Source organism: Anolis carolinensis, unplaced genomic scaffold, assembly GCF_035594765.1.
Source record: "Anolis carolinensis isolate JA03-04 unplaced genomic scaffold, rAnoCar3.1.pri scaffold_33, whole genome shotgun sequence".
NCBI lineage: Eukaryota > Metazoa > Chordata > Lepidosauria > Squamata > Dactyloidae > Anolis > Anolis carolinensis.
In genome coordinates this window covers 122,695-142,096 of record NW_026943842.1, presented here as the reverse complement: position 1 = coordinate 142,096, position 19,402 = coordinate 122,695, and the positions used below count along the sequence as shown (strand labels likewise).

Here is a 19,402-nt window from a genome sequence, read left to right as displayed (position 1 = left end):
TGGCCGCGATTCCACGTCCTGCCGCCAGGGGCCGCTGCAGCTCCATCGGAGAGCGGGACTTGCAAGGAGCGCCTGGCCGGGCTGGGCCTCTCCTCCTTCGGCTTCTTTTCGGGAGAAGAGCCGCTCCCCGCTACGTCTGCCTTCATTCCTCTAACCGCCCTCTGCGCATGCGCAAAAATGGGGGCACTCCATTGCTCCAAAGGGCTGCTTTAGAAAAGGAAAACGTTTATTTTTAAAGAATGAGCTGCCTTTTAAAGAATTATATATATTTTTTAATATATATATTTATTGAAGATTAGTTTAATACATCGAAAGAGTGAGAACATTTTTTGATATAGAAAGTGCAGAAATTAAGATTAAGGTAGTAGAGAAGAAGATTAAAGACTGTTAATAAAAAAAGAAAGAAAGAAAAAGAAAACCATCAAAAATACCCCCCCTCCAAAAAAAAGAAAGGAGAGGAAGAAAAAAAAAAAAAGGACTTCCATCTTTGCCTTTGCGTTTCCCATTCTCCAATCCTTAAAAAGAGGGTGATCTATATATACAAAACCATTATAGATCAGCCTCAGTCACCTTCGTAATTAAGGCCATCATTCAAAAATAAAAGGAATGATAGCCTTTCTGTTGGCTGTGTCACAGATTCTTTGCTTTCAATAGACTGTTGCTTGGAAATTGGATGCCCAGAAGAGGTTAATCTTCTGCTCGTTCAGATTGAATCTTCATTTGCTTTTAAAGAATTATTTTAATGTTTTTATGAATGTAGTAGTTTTTCATAGTGGTTAAGGTTATTTTTTAAAATATTCTGGGTTTATTTCTTGATATTGTTAGGTTTTAATTTGTGAACTATATTGTTTTCAGTGTTGATACTGAATACTGGTGGGTTTTGAGTGGAATTGGCCCTGGATGTTTTGGAGTTATAGGTACTGGGATTTATAGTTCACCTGCACTCGATGAGCACTGTGAACCCAAACACCGATGGATTGGGGCCAAACTTTGTACACAGAATCATAGAATCATAGAATAGTAGAGTTGGAAGAGACCACATGGGCCATCTAGTCCAACCCCCTGCTAAGAAGCAGGAAATTGCATTCAAAGCACCCCCGACAGATGGCCATCCAGCCTCTGCTTAAAAGCCTCCAAGGAAGGAGCCTCCACCACGGCCCGGGGGAGAGAGTTCCACTGTCGAACAGCCCTTCTCACAGTGAGGAAGTTCTTCCTGATGTTCAGGTGGAATCTCCTTTCCTGTAGTTTGAAGCCATTGTTCCGTGTCCTAGTCTCCAGGGCAGCAGAAAACAAGCTTGCTCCCTCTTCCCTAGGACTTCCCTTCACATATTTGTACATGGCTCTCATGTCTCCTCTCAGCCTTCTCTTCTGCAGGCTAAACATGCCCAGCTCTTTAAGCCGCTCCTCATAGGGCTTGTTCTCCAGACCCTTCATCATTTTAGTCGCCCTCCTCTGGACGCTTTCCAGCTTGTCAACATCTCCCTTCAACTGCGGTGCCCAAAATTGGACACAGTGTGATTCCAGGTGTGGTCTGACCAAGGCAGAATAGAATAAGGGGGAGCAGGACTTCCCTGGATCTAGACGTTATTCCCCTATTGATGCAGGACAGAATCCCATTGGCTTTTTTAGCAGCCGCATCACATTGTTGGCTCATGTTTAACTTGTTGTCCACAAGGACTCCAAGGTCTTTTTCGCACACACTGCTGTCAAGCCAGGCCTCGTCCCCCATTCTGTATCTTTGATTTCCATTTTTTCTGCCGAAATGAAGTATCTTGCATTTGTCCCTGTTGAACTTCATTTTGTGAGTTTTGGCCCATCTCTCTAGTCTGTCAAGATCGTTTTGAATTCTGCTCCTGTCTTCTGGAGTGTTAGCTATCCCTCCCAGTTTGGTGTCGTCTGCAAACTTGATGATCGTGCCTTCTAACCCTTCGTCTAAGTCGTTAATAAAGATGTTGAACAGAACCGGGCCCAGGACGGAGCCCTGCTGATGGCACTCCACTTGTCACTTCTTTCCATGATGAAGACGACGCATTGGTGAGCACCCTTTGGGTTCGTTCGCTTAGCCAATTACAGATCCACCTAACCGTAGTTTTGTCTAGCCCACATTTTACTAGTTTGTTTTCCAGAAGGTCGTGGGGGACTTTGTCGAAGGCCTTACTGAAATCCAGGTAGGCTACATCCACAGCATTCCCTGTATCGACCCAACTCGTAACTCTATCGAAAAAAGAGATCAGATTAGTCTGGCATGACTTGTTTTTGGTAAATCCGTGTTGACTATTAGCAATGACCGCATTTGTTTCTAAGTGTTCGCAGACCACTTCCTTAATGATCTTAATGAACTCAACCTACTGAAGGGCTTTGGCTCACCATAGTGGGAGTTGTAGTTCACCCTACAGCCAGAGAGCACACTGAACCCCACCCATGATGTATCTAGAATAACTTGCACAACATAACAAACTTCAAGTACTGATGGGAGTTTTTTTGGGAGTTAACCTGGCGTGATGTGAGTTGTAGTTCACCCATCACAACCTTATGCATTTTGGACCATTAAAAAACCGACTTTTTCAAATAACCCGGGCAACGCTGGGCAACCAAAATAGTAAAAAACAAAACAAAAAAAATAATTCATACAAATAAATATAAATATAATACAGTAGAGTCTCACTTATCCAAGCTAAAACGGGCCGGCAGAAGCTTGGATAAGCGAATATCTTGGATAATGAGGGATTAAGGAAAAGCCTATTAAACATCAAATAAGGTTATGGTTTTACGAATTAAGCACCAAAACATCATGTTATACAACAAATTTGACAGAAAACGTAGTTCAATACGCAGTAATGATATGTTGTAATTACTGTATTTATGAATTTAGTACCAAAATATCACGAAATATTGAAAACTTTGACTACAAAAATGGCTTGGATTATCCAGAAGCTTGGATAAGCGAGACTCTACTGTACTATAAATATAATAAATACAATAATAAATAAAAATAATCAATCTAATAAATAGAATAAAATAATAAATCTCATAATAAAAATAATACATAAAATAATAAGTATAATGAATAAAATTATGGGTTGTTATGCATTTTCCAGGCTGTATGGGCATGTTCCAGAAGCATTTTCTCCTGACGTTTTGCCCACATCTATGGCAGGCATCCTCAGAGGTTGTGAAGTATCAGAACTGTAAATACCTTATCTTCTGATGAACAAAATATACAAAGCATGCCAATAAGAATAACAATAGTAGAAACTCCCCATGCTAGCCCCCTCCCCAAGAAAGCCCTTTCTCCTCGTTCTCGTCCTCTTCTTCCTTGTTTCCCAACTTTGTGCTCTATTGTCGGGTCTTTGCTTGTCTCTTTTATTTTGTTTGGAAAGTTGGGAGTAGCAGCCTCAATCAATGAGCCACTTTGAAGCCTGGCTACTTCCTTTGGAGGGGAACCCTTATTTGACCAGCTTGAATTGCACTGAATAGTCTTCCAGCTTAAAAGCCTGGCTGCTTTCTACATCCGGGCGTGGTGTTTTCTTTCCCCCCCTTTTTTTTCTTTGATGATCACTCCTTGGAAAATGATTAGTTTTGTGGCCAAATTTGGTGTGATTTGGTTTTGTTGTTCACTCGGTCCTAGAAAGGTACATTACATATACATACATACATACATACATACATACATACACACACACACACACACACACACACACACACATATATATATATATAAAATATATATATATATATATATATTATTTTGTTCTCTCTCTCTCTCTCTCTTTCTATATATATATATATACACACATTAAAAAAAATATACAAAGCATGCCAATAAGAATAACAAGAGTGGAAACCCCCCATGGTAGCCCCTTCCCCAAGAAAGCCCCTCCTCCTCCTCCTCCTCTTCTTCCTTGTTTCCCAACCTTTTTCTCTATTGTTGGGTCTTTGCTTGACTCTGTTTTTGTTTTGTTTTGAGGGGAGGTGGGGCTGAGAGAGTGTGACCCCTCCCCTCCCCCTCCCCCTCGGGAAGCCCCTCCCCCTTCCCTCTTCCTCTCCTTCCTCCTCCTCTTCTTCCTTGTTTCCCAACCTTGTGCTCTATTGTCGGGTCTTTGCTTGCCTTGTTTGGAAAGGTGGGAGGGGGCTGAGAGAGTGTGACCCCCTCCCCTTCCCCTCCCCTTCCCCCTCGGGAAGCCCCTCCCCCTTCCCTCTTCCTCTCCTTCCTCCTCCTCTTCTTCCTTGTTTCCCAACCTTGTGCTCTATTGTCGGATCTTTGCTTGCCTTGTTTGGAAAGGTGGGAGGGGGCTGAGAGAGTGTGACCCCCTCCCCTTCCCCTCCCCCTTCCCCTCCCCCTCGGGAAGCCCCTCCCCCTCCCCTCTTCCTCTCCTTCCTCCTCCTCTTCCTCCTCTTCTTCCTTGTTTCCCAAGCTTGTGCTCTATTGTCGGGTCTTTGCTTGCCTTGTCTGGAAAGGTGGGAGGGGGCTGAGAGAGTGTGACCCCTCCCCTCCCCCTCCCCCCCCTCGGGAAGCCCCTCCCCCTCCCCTCTTCCTCCTCTTCTTCCTCTACTTGTTTCCCAACCTTGTGCTCTATTGTCGGGTCTTTGCTTGCCTTGTCTGGAAAGGTGGGAGGGGGCTGAGAGAGTGTGACCCCCCTCCCCTTCCCCTCCCTCCTCCTCCCCCCCCCCTCGGGAAGCCCCTCCCCTTTCCCTCTTCCTCTCCTCCCTCCTCTTCCTCCTCTTCTTCCTTGTTTCCCAACCTTGTGCTCTATTGTCGGGTCTTTGCTTGCCTCTGTTTGTGTTTTGTTTGGCGAGGTGGGAGGGGGCTGAGAGAGTGTGACCCCTCCCCCTCGGGAAGCCCCTCCCCTTTCCCTCTTCCTTCCTCTCCTTCCTCCTCCTCCTCCTCTTCTTCCTCCGCCCCCATCCGGCGGCCCAAGGGAAGAGAGAGAGAGAGAGAGAGAGAGAAGGAGAAGACCCTTCCTCACCTTCTCCCCTTCCTCACCTCCTTCTTCTCCTTCTTCGCCTTCTCTGGCGCTGGAAGGGAGACTCATCGGCATGGCCTGCGGGGGAGGAGGGGGCTCCGCGGTGCCGCCCTCCCCCTCGCCCCCCTCGGGCCCCGGGCCCCCCTTCCCCCCCTCTTCCTCTTCCTCTTCCCCTTCCTCTTCCTCCTCGGCCCTCCTCCCCCTCTGGTACCACCGGGACCTGAGCCGGGCCGCCGCCGAGGAGCTGCTGGCCCGGGCCGGGCGAGACGGGAGCTTCCTCGTCCGAGACTCCGAGAGCGTGGCCGGAGCCTTCGCCCTCTGCCTCCTGTGAGTGCCTTCCTCCTCCTCCTCCTCTTACACCAGGGGTCCCCAAACTTTTTAAACTGGGGGCCAGTTCACGATCCTTCGGACAGTTGGAGGGCCGGTCTATAGTTGGCCACCAAGCAATAATAATAATAATAATAATAATAATAATAATAATAATAATAATAATAATAATAATAATAAAAAATAGGGTTGGAAGAGACCCTTTGGGCCATTGAGTCCAATCCCCTTCTGTCTTTGGGCACCAAAAGCACAAGCAAAGCACCCCTGACAAATGGCCTCCCAGCCTCAATGTTAATAATAATAATAATAATAATAATAATAATAATAATAATAATAATAATAATAAATAGGGTTGGAAGAGACCCTTTGGGCCATTGAGTCCAATCCCCTTCTGTCTTTGGGCACCAAAAGCACAAGCAAAGCACCCCTGACAAATGGCCTCCCAGCCTCAATGTTAATAATAATAATAATAATAATAATAATAATAATAATAATAATAATAATAATAAATAGGGTTGGAAAAGACCCTTTGGGCCATTGAGTCCAATCCCCTTCTGTCTTTGGGCACCAAAAGCACAAGCAAAGCACCCCTGACAAATGGCCTCCCAGCCTCAATGTTAATAATAATAATAATAATTGTGCAGTTTTCTGGCATTGTATATTTCTGTGACTGTTCATTTTGGGTCCTAGACACTTGGGAAGTGTTCGACTTGTGATTTTGTGATATGAAATCCAGCATATCTATCTTGTTTGCTGTGTCATAATAAAATAGTAATAAATAATAATAATAATAGTTGGAAGAGAAGAAGAGAACCCTTGGGTCATTTAGCCCAACCCCCTTCTGCCTTTGTGCCGTGGGGGCCGGATAAATGGCTTTGATGGGCCGCATGTGGCCCCCGGGCCTTAGTTTGGGGACCCCTGTCTTACACTATATATATTATATATGTGTGTGTGTGTGTGTGTTATATGTGAAGGGAGAAGAGGGGAGGAACCAGCGAGGATCCCTGGGCTCTTTACCCCACTTTGCAAATTCCGAAGGGCACCCCAGAGGGCATCTAGTCGGACCTCTCTTTGGATATATGTGCATATAGATAGATAGAAAGACAGCCAGTCAGCCAGACAGACAGATAGACAGATCTGGGATTCCTGGGCTCTCCTCTCCACTTCGCAAATTCGGAAGGGCACCCCAGAGGGCATCTAGTCGGACCTCTCTTTGTATATACAGTATGTGTAGATAGATAGATAGATAGAGATAAATAGATGATAGAGATAGATAGACAGAAATATAGATAGATAGATCTGGGATTCCTGTGCTCTCCTCTCCACTTTGCAAATTCGGAAGGGCACCCCAGAGGGCATCTAGTCGGGCCTCTCTTTGGATATACAGTATGTGTAGATAGATAGATAGATAGATAGAGAGGGATAAATAGATGATAGAGATAGACAGATAGATAGACAGAAATATAGATAGATAGATCTGGGATTCCTGTGCTCTCCTCTCCACTTTGCAAATTCGGAAGGGCACCCCAGAGGGCATCTAGTCGGACCTATGTTTTGATATGTGTGTGTGTAAATAGATAGATGATAGATAGATAGATAAATAGATGATAGAGATAGATAGACAGATAGATCTGGGATTCCTGAGGTCTCTTCCCCACTTTGCAAATTTGGAAGGGTACCCCAGAGGGCACCTAGTCGGACCTCTCTCTGGATATATGTGTTTGTGTAGATAGATAGAAAGATAGATAGATAGATACATACATACATACATACATAGATACATTGATAGATACATAGATAGACAAACAGTCAGACAGATCTGGAATTCCTGGGCTCTCTACTCCGCCTTGCAAATTCGGAAGGGCACCCCAGAGGGCATCTAGTCGGACCTCTTTTTGGATGTATATGTGTGTAGCTAGATAGATGTTAGATATATAGATACATAGCTAGATAGATAGACAGCCAGACAGACAGACAGATAGACAGATCTGGGATTCCTGGGCTCTCTTCCCCACTTTGCAAATTCGGAAGGGCACCCCAGAGGGCATCTAGTCGGACCTCTTTTTGGATGTATATGTGTGTAGATAGATAGATGTTAGATATATAGATACATAGCTAGATAGATAGACAGCCAGACAGACAGACAGATAGACAGATCTGGGATTCCTGGGCTCTCTTCCCCACTTTGCAAATTCGGAAGGGCACCCCAGAGGGCATCTAGTCGGACCTCTTTTTGGATGTATATGTGTGTAGATAGATAGATGTTAGATATATAGATACATAGCTAGATAGATAGACAGCCAGACAGACAGACAGATAGACAGATCTGGGATTCCTGGGCTCTCTTCCCCACTTTGCAAATTTGGAAGGGCACCCCAGAGGGCATCTAGTCGGACCTCTCTTTGGATGTATATGTGTGTAGCTAGATAGATGTTAGATATATAGATACATAGATAGGTAGATAGATAGATAGATTGATACATAGACAAATCTGGGTTTCCTGGGCTCTCTTCCCCACTGTACAAATTCAAAAGGGCACCCCAGAGGGCATCTAGTCAGACCTTTATATGATATGTGTGTGTATAGATAGATAGATACAGTAAATAGAAAGACAGCAATTGATACAGATAAATAGATTATAGAGACAGATAGATAGATAGATCTGGGATTCCTGGGCTCTCTTCCCCACTTTGCAAATTCGGAAGGGCACCCCAGAGGGTATCTAGTCGGACCTCTCTTTTGCTACATGTGTGTGTATATAGATAGATAGAGATAGATAGACAGGCAGACAGACAGATCTGGGATTCCTGGGCTCTCTTCCCCGCCTTGCAAATTCAAAAGGGCACCCCAGAGGGCATCTAGTCGGACCTCTCTTTTGATATATGTGCGTATAGATAGATAGATAGATAGATAGATAGATAGATAGAAAGACAGCCAGACAGATACAGATCTGGGATTCCTGGGCACTCTTCCCCACTTTGCAAAATTGGAAGGGTACCCCAGAGGGCATCTAGACCTCTCTTTTGATATATATATATATATATATATATGTATGTGTGTGTGTGTGTGTGTGTGTGTGTGTGTGATATATATATATGTGTGTGTGTGTGTGTATAGACAGATAGATGACAGATAGATAAATAGACAGGCAGGCAGACAGATCTGGGATTCCTAGGCTCTCTTTCCCGCGTTGCAAAGTCGGAAGGGCACCCCAGAGGGCATCTAGTCAGACCCTTCTTTTGTTGCAAGAGGAACCTTTGGATATTTCATGTTTATGTGTATTTAGCACATTTAGTAGGGTCCATACAAGGCGAGAAGAGGGCCAAGTGGATTCTTGGGCTCCTTCCCTGCTTTGCCAAGTCAGAGGGGCACCCCAGAGAGCATCTAGTTGGACCCGTCTTTGGATGCAAAGGCCCTTTCGCCTTGCATCTTTATGTTAGCGAGTGTGTATAGCGGAACCAGCAGCGTCCAGTTAACCCCATGTGCAAAAGACTCAGACCAGGCAGAGGAATTAAAAGAACAAAGAAAACTTTACTTGTTGAGTTGAAGTAAAATAAAACAGTTCAGCAATCGTACAATGTCCTTGTAGTTGCATAGGATCAATAACTAATCAATCAGCATTCAGTATACCCAGCATAGCATATTTAAACTGCTACTTGACCGTAGCTATATAGAGAGCCTGTCTTTTTTTTGTGCTCTCCCTGCGAGCTCAGATTCCCAACTGACAAACCCAGCCATCTGCCAGCAAACCGATACATTGTTTGAGGCGTGGCTTGCCTCTGCAAAAAGCTCAGCCCCCCCCTTTTTGCAGAGATCTTTTGCAAGCAACTTTGCAAGGATTTCTTTACACACACACACACACACACACACACATAGCAATTTGGCGCAATACTTTATATGTATGTATTTAACAATAACAACAACAACAACAACAATTTATTTCTTATTACCCGCCTTCATCTCCCCAATTTATTTCTAATATTTCTATCCTGCACTTCTCACCCGAAGGGACTTACATGGGGATGAAGCCCTGAGAACAAGCATACAATTAAAACATAGTACAAATTACAGGATTAAATCCATAAAAGAACAAACACTTAAAACATCTTAAAGCAGAACACAAAATTTATCAATTCCAGGATAAGTAGGACTATTCAAGATGCATCGGAGGGGCAGGTTTGTGCAATCGTGGATAATAGGACCAGAGTAGAATAAAATGCTAGATTTAGCGTATTTAGTGGGGGTTATGGAGGGGATGGAGCAGGCATGGGCCAACTTCGGCCCTCCCTCCAGGTGTTTCTTAAGGGATTGTGGGAGTTGAAGTCCAAAACACCTGGAGGGTCCAAGTTTGCCCATGTCTGGGATAGAAGGTCAGGTGTAGCTGGGATTCTTGGACTCTCTTCCCCGCTTTGCAAATTCCTCCTTATTATGCAACATACTCGCTTATCCAACGTTCTGCCGGCCCGTTTATGTTGGATAAGTGAGACTCTATTGTAATAATATTGAACCACATAAAACTTGTGCAATGTATATTTTTGCAAAATCAATCAAATAAGTGTTATTAGTATCCATTCGGGAGTGAAAGTCAGTTAAATACTTTAGGAAGATAATATGTATTCCTGACGTGATACATTATAAAGCAACACAATGCAATTTTGTTTAACAAAAAGTCGTCCTGTTTGGTTTGCATACAAAGTGCTCTTTTGTCGGGAAATAGTTACAAATTGAATTCCCTTTGCAAAGAAATTTAGTTACAAATTACAAGTGGATGCTGAACTGGAAGGAAATCCGTGGGTTTATTAGGAAAATAAGCATAAATGAGTAAAATTGAGTAAATACATCTTATCCTGACCTTTGTCAAATTATAGCTCCCAGGTTTCCATAGCCATGAATCAAGTGTTCTAAAACTGCATTAATTCTACAGTGTAGACGCACCCTAAGTAAGGCTTGGATTCATCTCGACCTTTGTCAAACTACAGCTCCCAGGTTTATTTTATTTACTTACTTATTTGCATCACTTTTACCCCGCCTTTCTCCCCGAGGGGACTCAAAGCAGCTTACAATAAATAGGCAAAAATTCAATGCCTAAAAATAAATCTACAAAACAACAATTCATATAAAACAATCTACAAAACAACAATTCATATAAAACACGTACCATTGCAAAATAAAATCACATTATATAAAATTTTAAGCATGTCCAAGATGCATGCCCAAGGTTTCCATAGCCATGAATCAAGTGTTCTCAAACTGCATTAATTCTACAGTTTAGACGCACCCTAATTCTATACCCTAAATAAGTTTTGAGCTTTTGTAGATCCAAACACCAACAAAGTGGACAATCATTCAACATTACTTATTTATTTTAAAATATTTATGTGTGTGTGTGTGTGTGTGTGTGTGTGTATATGTATATATATATATATATATATATATATATATATATATATATATATATAATTTCAGGGTGATGTAGAATTGAAATCAGCTGAGAAATAAAAATAAATTATAAGCATGTTTAGGAAGTGGCCTTGAAGATTAGCAAGTGACAAATGCATTTATTATGAGTACTTATTGCTATAAAGGAAGTGAAGGCAGCGTAAAAGGCGGTTGCCGCTGTTTTGCATATTGGAAGGAAGGTTCATTTGCATATCTGGGGATCATTTGCATGCTGCAAGCTTTTGCTTTTGCTTTTGCTTTTTGCATGCTTTCCCATAGTCACTGGGAACATCTACACCAGGCAGCTTAAGCTAATGCAATTCTAGGCTGCATCAAGAGTTGAGACCAGGCTTGGACAAAATTGTTCTCTCCAGGTGTTTTGGACTGCAATTCCCACCATTCCTAGCAGCCTCAGGCCCTTTCCCTTCCCCCCTCAGCCGTTTAATATTTATTTATTTATAAATATTTATTTATTTATAAATATTTATTTATTTAGAGTATTTATATTCCACCCTTCTTTCCCACCCCGAAGGGCACTCAGGGCGGATCACAATGTACACATACATGGCAAACATTCAATGCCATATAAACATAGAACATAGACAGACGCAGAGGCAATTTAACCTTCTCCAGCTTCCGGCTTCCTGAGGGTGTGCTCGATTCCGGCCACAGGGGGAGCAGCTGCTTCATCATCCACTGTGACGCCGAGTCCTTGATGGATACTTCCTCATTCCAAACGCTGCTGGATGATTTTTATGGTGTCGTAAATTAGTTAAAAGGAGCCTCCGGTGGCGAAGTGTGTTAAAGCACTGAGCTGCTGAACTTGCAGACCGAAAGGTCCCAGGTTCAAATCCCGGGAACGGAGTGAGCGCCCACTGTTGCTCCAGCTTCTGCAAACCTAGCAGTTCGAAAACATGCCAAGGTGAGTAGATCAATAGGTACGGCTCCGGTGGGAAGGTAACAGTGCTCCATGCAGTCATGCCAGTGGCCACATGACCTTGGAGGTGTCTACGGACAACGCCGGCTCTTCGGCTTAGAAATGGAGATGAGCCCCAACCCCCAGATTCAGACATGACTGCTCTTAACATCAGGGGAAACCTTTACCTTTACCTTAAATTAGTTAAATTAGCCTCCCCACATAAGTGGTACCTAAATTTCCTACTTGATAGATGCAGCTATCTTTTGGGTTGCTTAGGTCAACAACGAGCAGGGCTATTTTTTATTTTAATGGTTGGGTGCTCACTCCCACACTGGCTGGCCTCGAACTCATTTTTTTAAAACAAATTTTATTTTTTAAAACACAAAAAATACATACCGTAGACATACAAAACATTTACAATTCCCACCACCAACACGAGGATTGTTTTCTTTTTACATATTCGTTTCTTTGTGAGACAATATTTATATCTTTATCCATTTTCATCCTATATACTATATAACATTTGTATCTTATTTCTTATGGCTTGATCTCCAGATTGATTCATGATATAGTTCTTTACCATTGTCCATCTTTCTTCCATTTCTCTTGTTCTTTTTTCATTAGTTTTTACAACATTTAGTTTCACATTCATAATTTCAAATTCCATTTGCTCCACCATATATTGGTACCATTTACTTACTGTCCATTTGGATTTATCTTTCCACCCTAATACTATTACTGCTTGTGCACATTCAATTATTGCTTCTTTTATTTCCCTTTTATTTCCCGTTTCCTCTCTTTTTCCTAATACAGTAGAGTCTCACTTATCCAACACTCGCTTATCCAACCTTCTGGATTATCCAACGCATTTTTGTAGTCAATGTTTTCAATACATCGTGATATTTTGGTGCTAAATTCGTAAATACAGTAATTACTACATGGCATTACTGTGTATTGAACTACTATTTCTGTCAAATTTGTTGTAAAACATGATGTTTTGGTGCTTAATTTGTAAAATCATGACCTAATTTGATGTTTAATAGGTGTTTCCTTAATCCCTCCTTATTATCCAACATATTCGCTTATGCAACATTCTGCCGGCCCGTTTATGTTGGATAAGTGAGACTCTACTGTACCGCTATTTCCTTTGTTATGACCCACTCATTTCCTAGTATTTGGCCTCGAACTCATGACCTCTTGGTCAGAGTGATTTATTGCAGCTGGCTACTAACCAGCCTGCGCCACAGCCCGGCCTGGCCCCGGTCCGTAAACACCTCCAAGGTCATTGTGGCCATAGGCATGACTGCATGGAGCGCAGTCCCTATTAATCTACTCACATTTGCATGTTTTAGAACTGCTAGTTTGGCAGAAGCTGGGGTTGACAGTGGGAGCTCACCCCACTCCCTGGATTCGAACCGCTGAACTTTCGGTCAGCAAGTTCAGCAGCTCAGTGGTTTAACCTACTATGTCACCAAGGGCTCTTGGTCCACCACATCCTTAAGCATAAAGGACAGGGGAAGAAGGCATATAGTAGCTGAGAGCGCTCTTAGCCACTGTAAGTTTTGCTCTCCTCCCGGCATAAGGAGAGGGTGAATGGTCTCGTCATCCTCCCGGCATAATACCAAGAAGACGTTCCAAAAATGGGGAGGAAAATCGGGAAGTTTCCGCATGTCTCGTGGCCCCAAGGCAAAAAGGTTAGCCTATTACACAGAGAGGCCATTGAAATCCACAAGAAGCATGTGGACAATTTCAACAGAAAGGAGGAAACCATGGAAATGAACAAAATCTGGCCCCCAGTATTGGAAAAAACAACAACTCTAAAATCAGGACAGTAAATAAAGAACAACACTCAGAAAACAGGGGAATTCCAGACAAGAAACAATCAGGGCCAGCTAACACCTCCCAACAAAGAAACCCCTCAGGGAGGAAGCAGCCAGGTCTTGAAGCCATTCAGTGCTAATCAAGGTGGCCAATTGCAGCATTCACACTTACCTCGAACAGACAACCTCTGAGGATGCCTGCCATAGATGTGGGCGGAACGTCAGGAGAGAATGCGTCTGGGACATGGCCAGACTGCCTGGAAAACTCACAGCAATCCAATAATAATACCGTTAAAATATATATATAAAAAAAATAAGACAATTATAATGCATATATTAAAAGATGTAGATACTGAAAATAATAATAATAATAATAATATAGCAATAATAATAATAATAATAATAATAATAATCATATGCCTATAAATATCTGGGCATATTACAACTGGACAACATCAAGCATGAACATGTGAAAGCTGTGGTCAGCAAAGAATACACACAAAGGGTCAGAAAAATTCTCAAAAGCAAGCTCAATGGAGGCAACACCATCAAGGCCATAAACACCTGGGCTATACCTGTCATAAGATATACTGCTGGCATTATAAACTGGACACAGGCAGAACTGGACAATTTGGACAGAAAAACAAGAAAACTTATGATCATTCATCATTCCCTGCACCCTCACAGTGATGTTGACCGGCTATATCTGCCTAGAAGATCAGGGGGCAGAGGACTCTTACAAGTCAAACAAGCAGTCAAAGAAGAAGAACATGCCCTGGCAGAATATGTCAAGCAAAGTGAAGAACCTGCTTTGATTGAAGTCAAAAATCAGAAACTCCTCAAAACACAGCAGACAAAAAAACAGTACAAGAAAACCGCACTACAAACTAGAGCTGAGAGCTGGCACAACAAAACACTGCATGGAAAGTTCCTTAACAAAATTGAAGGAAAAGCTGATAAAGAGAAGACCTGGCTCTGGCTCACGAATGGGACCCTGAAGAAGGAGACAGAAGGCCTGATCCTTGCAGCCCAGGAGCAAGCCATCTGGCAGAAACCAGTGCAGGTGGTTCCGGTGGTGATGGGCACACTGGGTGCCGTGCCAAAAGATCTCAGCCGGCATTTGGAAACAATAGACATTGACAAAATCATGATCTGCCAACTGCAAAAGGCCACCCGACTGGGATCTGCACGCATCATCCGAAAATACATCACACTTGGGAAGTGTTCGACTTGTGGTTTTGTGATACGAAATCCAGCATATCTATCTTGTTTGCTGTGTCATACTTTAATATAATAATAATAATAATAATAATAATAATAATAATAATAATAATAATACATCCAAAAATACATCACACAGTCCTAGACACTTGGGAAGTGTTTGGCTTGTGATTTTGTGATATGAAATCCAGCATGTACATCTCATTTGCTGTGTCGTACTGTGTTTTTGTGTCAATAATAATAATAATGATAATATGTGTTGTTGAAGGCTTTCATGGCCAGGATCACAGGGTTGTTGTGTGTTTTCTGGGCAGTATGGCCATGTTCCATGTTCTGGAACATGGCCATACTGCCCGGAAAACACGCAACAACCTAATAATAATAATAATAATAATAATAATAATAATAATAATAATAATAATAATTCGACATGTGATTTTGTGATACGAAATCCAGCATGTACATCTCATTTGCTGTGTCGTACTGTGTTTTTGTGTCAATAATAATAATAATGATAATATGTGTTGTTGAAGGCTTTCATGGCCAGGATCACAGGGTTGTTGTGTGTTTTCTGGGCAGTATGGCCATGTTCCATGTTCTGGAACATGGCCATACTGCCCGGAAAACACGCAACAACCTAATAATAATAATAATAATAATAATAATAATAATAATAATAATAATAATAATATGTGGTTTTGTGAAACGAAATCCAGCATGTCTATCTTGTTTGCTGTGTCATACAACATCGTTGTGTCAATAATAATAATAATAATAATAATAATTCGACATGTGATTTTCTGATACGAAATCCAGCATGTCTATCTTGTTTGCTGTGTCATACAATAAAATAATAATAATAATAATAATAATAATAATAATAATAATAATAATAATGTTTTTGCTCCTGCAGTTTGCCTTAAAAGTGTAATTCTAGTTTTACAAATGAGTAAAACTAATAATAATAATAACTTCAAAAAGTAGTAGAAGTCATGCCAGCAATGATAGCCTATTAAAAAGTCCTATAAAGAAAACCCAGTTTGCCATAAGAGAAGCCTGCAGAAGGGAGGACCATGGGTGTTTAACAAGCATTAATCCCACTAGCCAGTGCGGAAGGTGTCTGGTGGTCATTCCGGGTTAACGAGAGTGCGCTAATGAGAGGCGTGTGGGAACATGCCTTGCAAAGGACAGACACGGCTTTTCATGAATGGAGGCTTCTTCCCTTCGGCAGGGTTTTCCATCCCTTGAGAGGCCTTTTTGGAAACTTCGTCATCGTTCCTCGTGGGATAATTAGGGCAATTTGAGTCAAAACACCTACGGGTTTCCTGTTTCCCCTTTGGGGCCTTTGGGTGCGTCTACACCCAGTAATTAATGCAGTTTGGCCCCACTTGAACAGGCTGCAAATCCCAAGGAGCCATTGGGGCTAAAGTGGTACCAAACTGGATTAATTCTCCAGTGTAGATGCACTGTGTACTCATTTTAAAAGGCATTGAGTCGAGGCCAATTTGGATTTGCAATGCAGATTAGTGCATTCATGTGTTTCTGGGTGCAATTCAACGTACAGTTGCCCCTCATATCCACGGATTCGGTATCCACTATGGGACTTGAGTATGTATTGTATAGTATGTATGTATATGTATGTTTGTGTGTGTCTGTGTGTACATCTATATATATAAAAGGGTAATGAAATTTCGGCCTAGGACAAAAAAACAAAACTGCACATCCCAGAAACACTAAACTTGGCAGCACAACCCCTCATCTATGCCTCTATGTTCATACAACAAAAAGAAAAGAAAAATAAAGTCCTAATTAGAGGGAGAGCCAATTGCTGCCAGTTAGAAGGCTAAGCTCAGCCCACTTGGTCTCCTAGCAACCCACTCAGCCCAGGGGACAGGCAGAGTTAGGCCTCACTTAGGCCTCTTCCACACTGCCTATAAAATACAGATTATATGATTTTAACTGGATTATATGGCAGTGTAGACTCAAGGCCCTTCCACACAGCTATATAACCCATTTATAATGGACTTAATGTAAGGTAAAACTTTTACCCTTTACCTTAACTACCACCAGTTCCTCAATACTTTATTTCCTATACCACCATACTTCGCCACAGCAACGCGTGGCTGGGCACAGCTAGTGTATGTATATAGTAGAGTCCCACTTATCCAACACTCACTTATCCAACGTTCTGGATTATCCAATGCATTTTTGTAGTCAATGTTTTCAATGCATTGTGATATTTTGGTGCTAAATTCGTAAATACAACAATTACTACATAGCATTAATGTATAATGAACTACTTTTTTGTCAAATGTTTGTATAACATGATGTTTTGGTGCTTAATTTGTAAAATCATAACCTATTTTGATGTTTAATAGGCATTTTCTTAATCTTTCCTTATTATCCAAAATATTCGCTTATCCAACATTCTGCCGGCCTGTTTAGCTTGGATAAGTGAGACTCTACTGTATATAGTATAATATAGTATGTGTGTGTGTCTATATATATATATAAACACACACACTATATTATTATTATTATTATTATTATTATTATTATTATTATTATTATTATATAGGAACTAGCTTTGCCCAGCCACGCATTGCTGTGGCTTAATGGGAATCCTTTGTTGGCCAGGTGGAATGACAGTGAATAGCCTTGCAGTCTCAAAGCCTGGCTGTTTTCTGGAGTAGCTGGAGCTTTTTGTTGTATGAACGTAGAGGCATGGATGAGGGGTTGTGCTGCCAAGTTTAGTGTTTTTGGGATGTGTAGTTTTGTTGTTTTGTCCTAGGCCGAAATTTCATTACCCTTTTATATATATAGATATAGTGCACACTCAGTATCTTCTTGGGTTTGGTGACACAAAGAGACCCCTAAAGGCCATCTATTCCATCCCCAATCCCATTGATGATATAAAATGGTGAAATCAAAGTTGGCTTTTGGAATTATTTTCAAATATTTCCAAGATGTAGATAATGGAATTGGTGGATACAGAGGCCCGATTGTATTTGCCTTTTTCGGTCAATAAATGGATTGCTGAGTAGATCTGGAATGGAAATGAGACTGCATTTCACACCATTGCTTTGCACGGGGCTGAAGGATGCTGGGAGTTGTAGTCCAACAATGATTATTATCATTATTATCAATTTATTACCAGCTTGGGTCCCTGGCGTTGCCTGGGTTATTTGAAAGAGTCAGCTTTTTAATTGTCCAAAATGCATAAGGTTGTGGGTGAACTACAACTCACATCATGTCATGTTAAACCCGAGAAACTCCATCCATACTTAAAGTTTATTTTGTTGGACATTTTTGCTCTGGATGCATCATGGGTGGGGTTCGGTGTGCTCTTTGGCTGTAGGGTAAACTACAACTCCCACTATGGTGGGTCAGTCTCTTGAAACCCCTCCATTAGGTCGAGTTAGTCCTGGGGCTTCTGTGTGCCAAGTTTGGTCCAGGTCCATCATCAGTGGAGGTCACAGCTTTCCTGGTTGTGGGTGAACTACAACTCCCAGAAAGGAAAGTCAGTTCCCCGCAAACCCCTTCAGCAATCATATCAGGTATATCATATCAATCATATCTGGCATATCAGGTATGTGTGCCAAGTTTGGTCCAGTTCCATCGGTGTTTGGGTTCACAGTGGTCTCTGGATGTAGGTGAACTACAACTCCCCCAAATCAAGGTTTATTTCCCCCAAAGACCTCCAGTATTTTTTTGCTGCCCATGGGGCCTCTGTGTACCAAGTTTGGTCCAATTCCATCTTTGGTTGTATGTATATGAAATGTAAATCAAGTGTTTTCTGCTGTTGTGCAAGAGTGTGTGTTTTCAGCAATGAAACAGTTAACAGCAGGCTGGTTTGACTGACAGCCTGTTGTGACTGTTATGACCTATCAGGCATGATTTCCGGATTTGGAGGTCGGAACTTCCTGCAGACTGAGGAATGTGTTTTCTTATCTCTGTGTGAGTTGAGCTGGTGCTTGCCGAGGCAAGAGGCTATAGAAGAATGCCAGCTCAGAGCGATGGCTTTTGCTGTGCTTTGTAAATATGTATTATAGATGTTGAAATAAATGTTTGGACTTCAGACAACAGATGTGTTTGAGTCTGACATTGAACAGGAATTGGTGTGGCAGTCGATTGCAACCAATTCATCATGGCAAGTTTGGTCCAGATTCATCATTGTTTGTGTATATAGTGTGCTCTGGATGTAGGTGAACTACAACTCCTATAAATCCCGCCAAAGACTTCCAGTATTTTTTGCTTATGGAGGTTTTGAGTGCCACATTAGTTCCAGGTCCATTGTTGATGGAGTTCAGAGTACTCACTGATTACAGGTGAACTATACATCCCAGTCCCGACAACATCTATAAATCATGGTGAACCCTCCCCAAACTTCTCTAGTATGTTCAGTTGCTGATCAATTCCTCTGTTTGCTGTGTGCCATAGAAAAGGATAGGAAAAACCACATACACGTATATATATTTTCAGTTTTATTATGTGTATATACAAGATGAGAAAAATGCTGTTTCCTCGAAATGAACACACTTTGGCAAATCTGGAATCGGAAACTTAAGTTTTGCAAGACCTTTGTGTTTGCATTTGCAGCGTCTTTTGCAAAATAATGCCTGCTTTTGGCAGACTTTGGAAATCCTGCCAACGTCCCGCTCGGGCATCTCCTTCCCAACCAATAGTTTAAATAAAATAGTTTGTATTTAAAA

General features: G+C 41.9%; 1 protein-coding gene and 1 long non-coding RNA gene across 4 annotated transcripts in view; one reads left to right on the top strand and one right to left on the bottom strand.

Annotated features, from left to right (window-relative positions):
* Positions 1-249: 249 nt before the first annotated feature.
* LOC134294932 (uncharacterized) lies at positions 250-5,109 on the bottom strand. 2 transcript variants are annotated; one of them, XR_010001541.1, is made up of 2 exons: positions 4,985-5,109; positions 250-2,214 (listed from the first exon to the last, which is right to left on the bottom strand). It is a non-coding gene; the product is annotated as an uncharacterized LOC134294932 (long non-coding RNA). The 2 variants fall into 2 exon arrangements; XR_010001540.1 differs by lacking the exon at positions 4,985-5,109 and adding an exon at positions 4,079-4,217.
* The window catches only part of inppl1 (inositol polyphosphate phosphatase like 1), a 110,487-nt gene continuing 95,500 nt past the window's right edge, over positions 4,416-19,402 (top strand). Inside the window, exon 1 of one of the 2 annotated variants that reach the window (XM_062966825.1) lies at positions 4,416-5,291. In XM_062966825.1, the coding sequence (XP_062822895.1) occupies positions 5,038-5,291 (254 nt within the window). In that variant the 5' untranslated portion in view covers positions 4,416-5,037. The remainder of the gene's footprint in view (positions 5,292-19,402) is intronic. The other variant, XM_062966824.1, reaches the window with a different exon arrangement.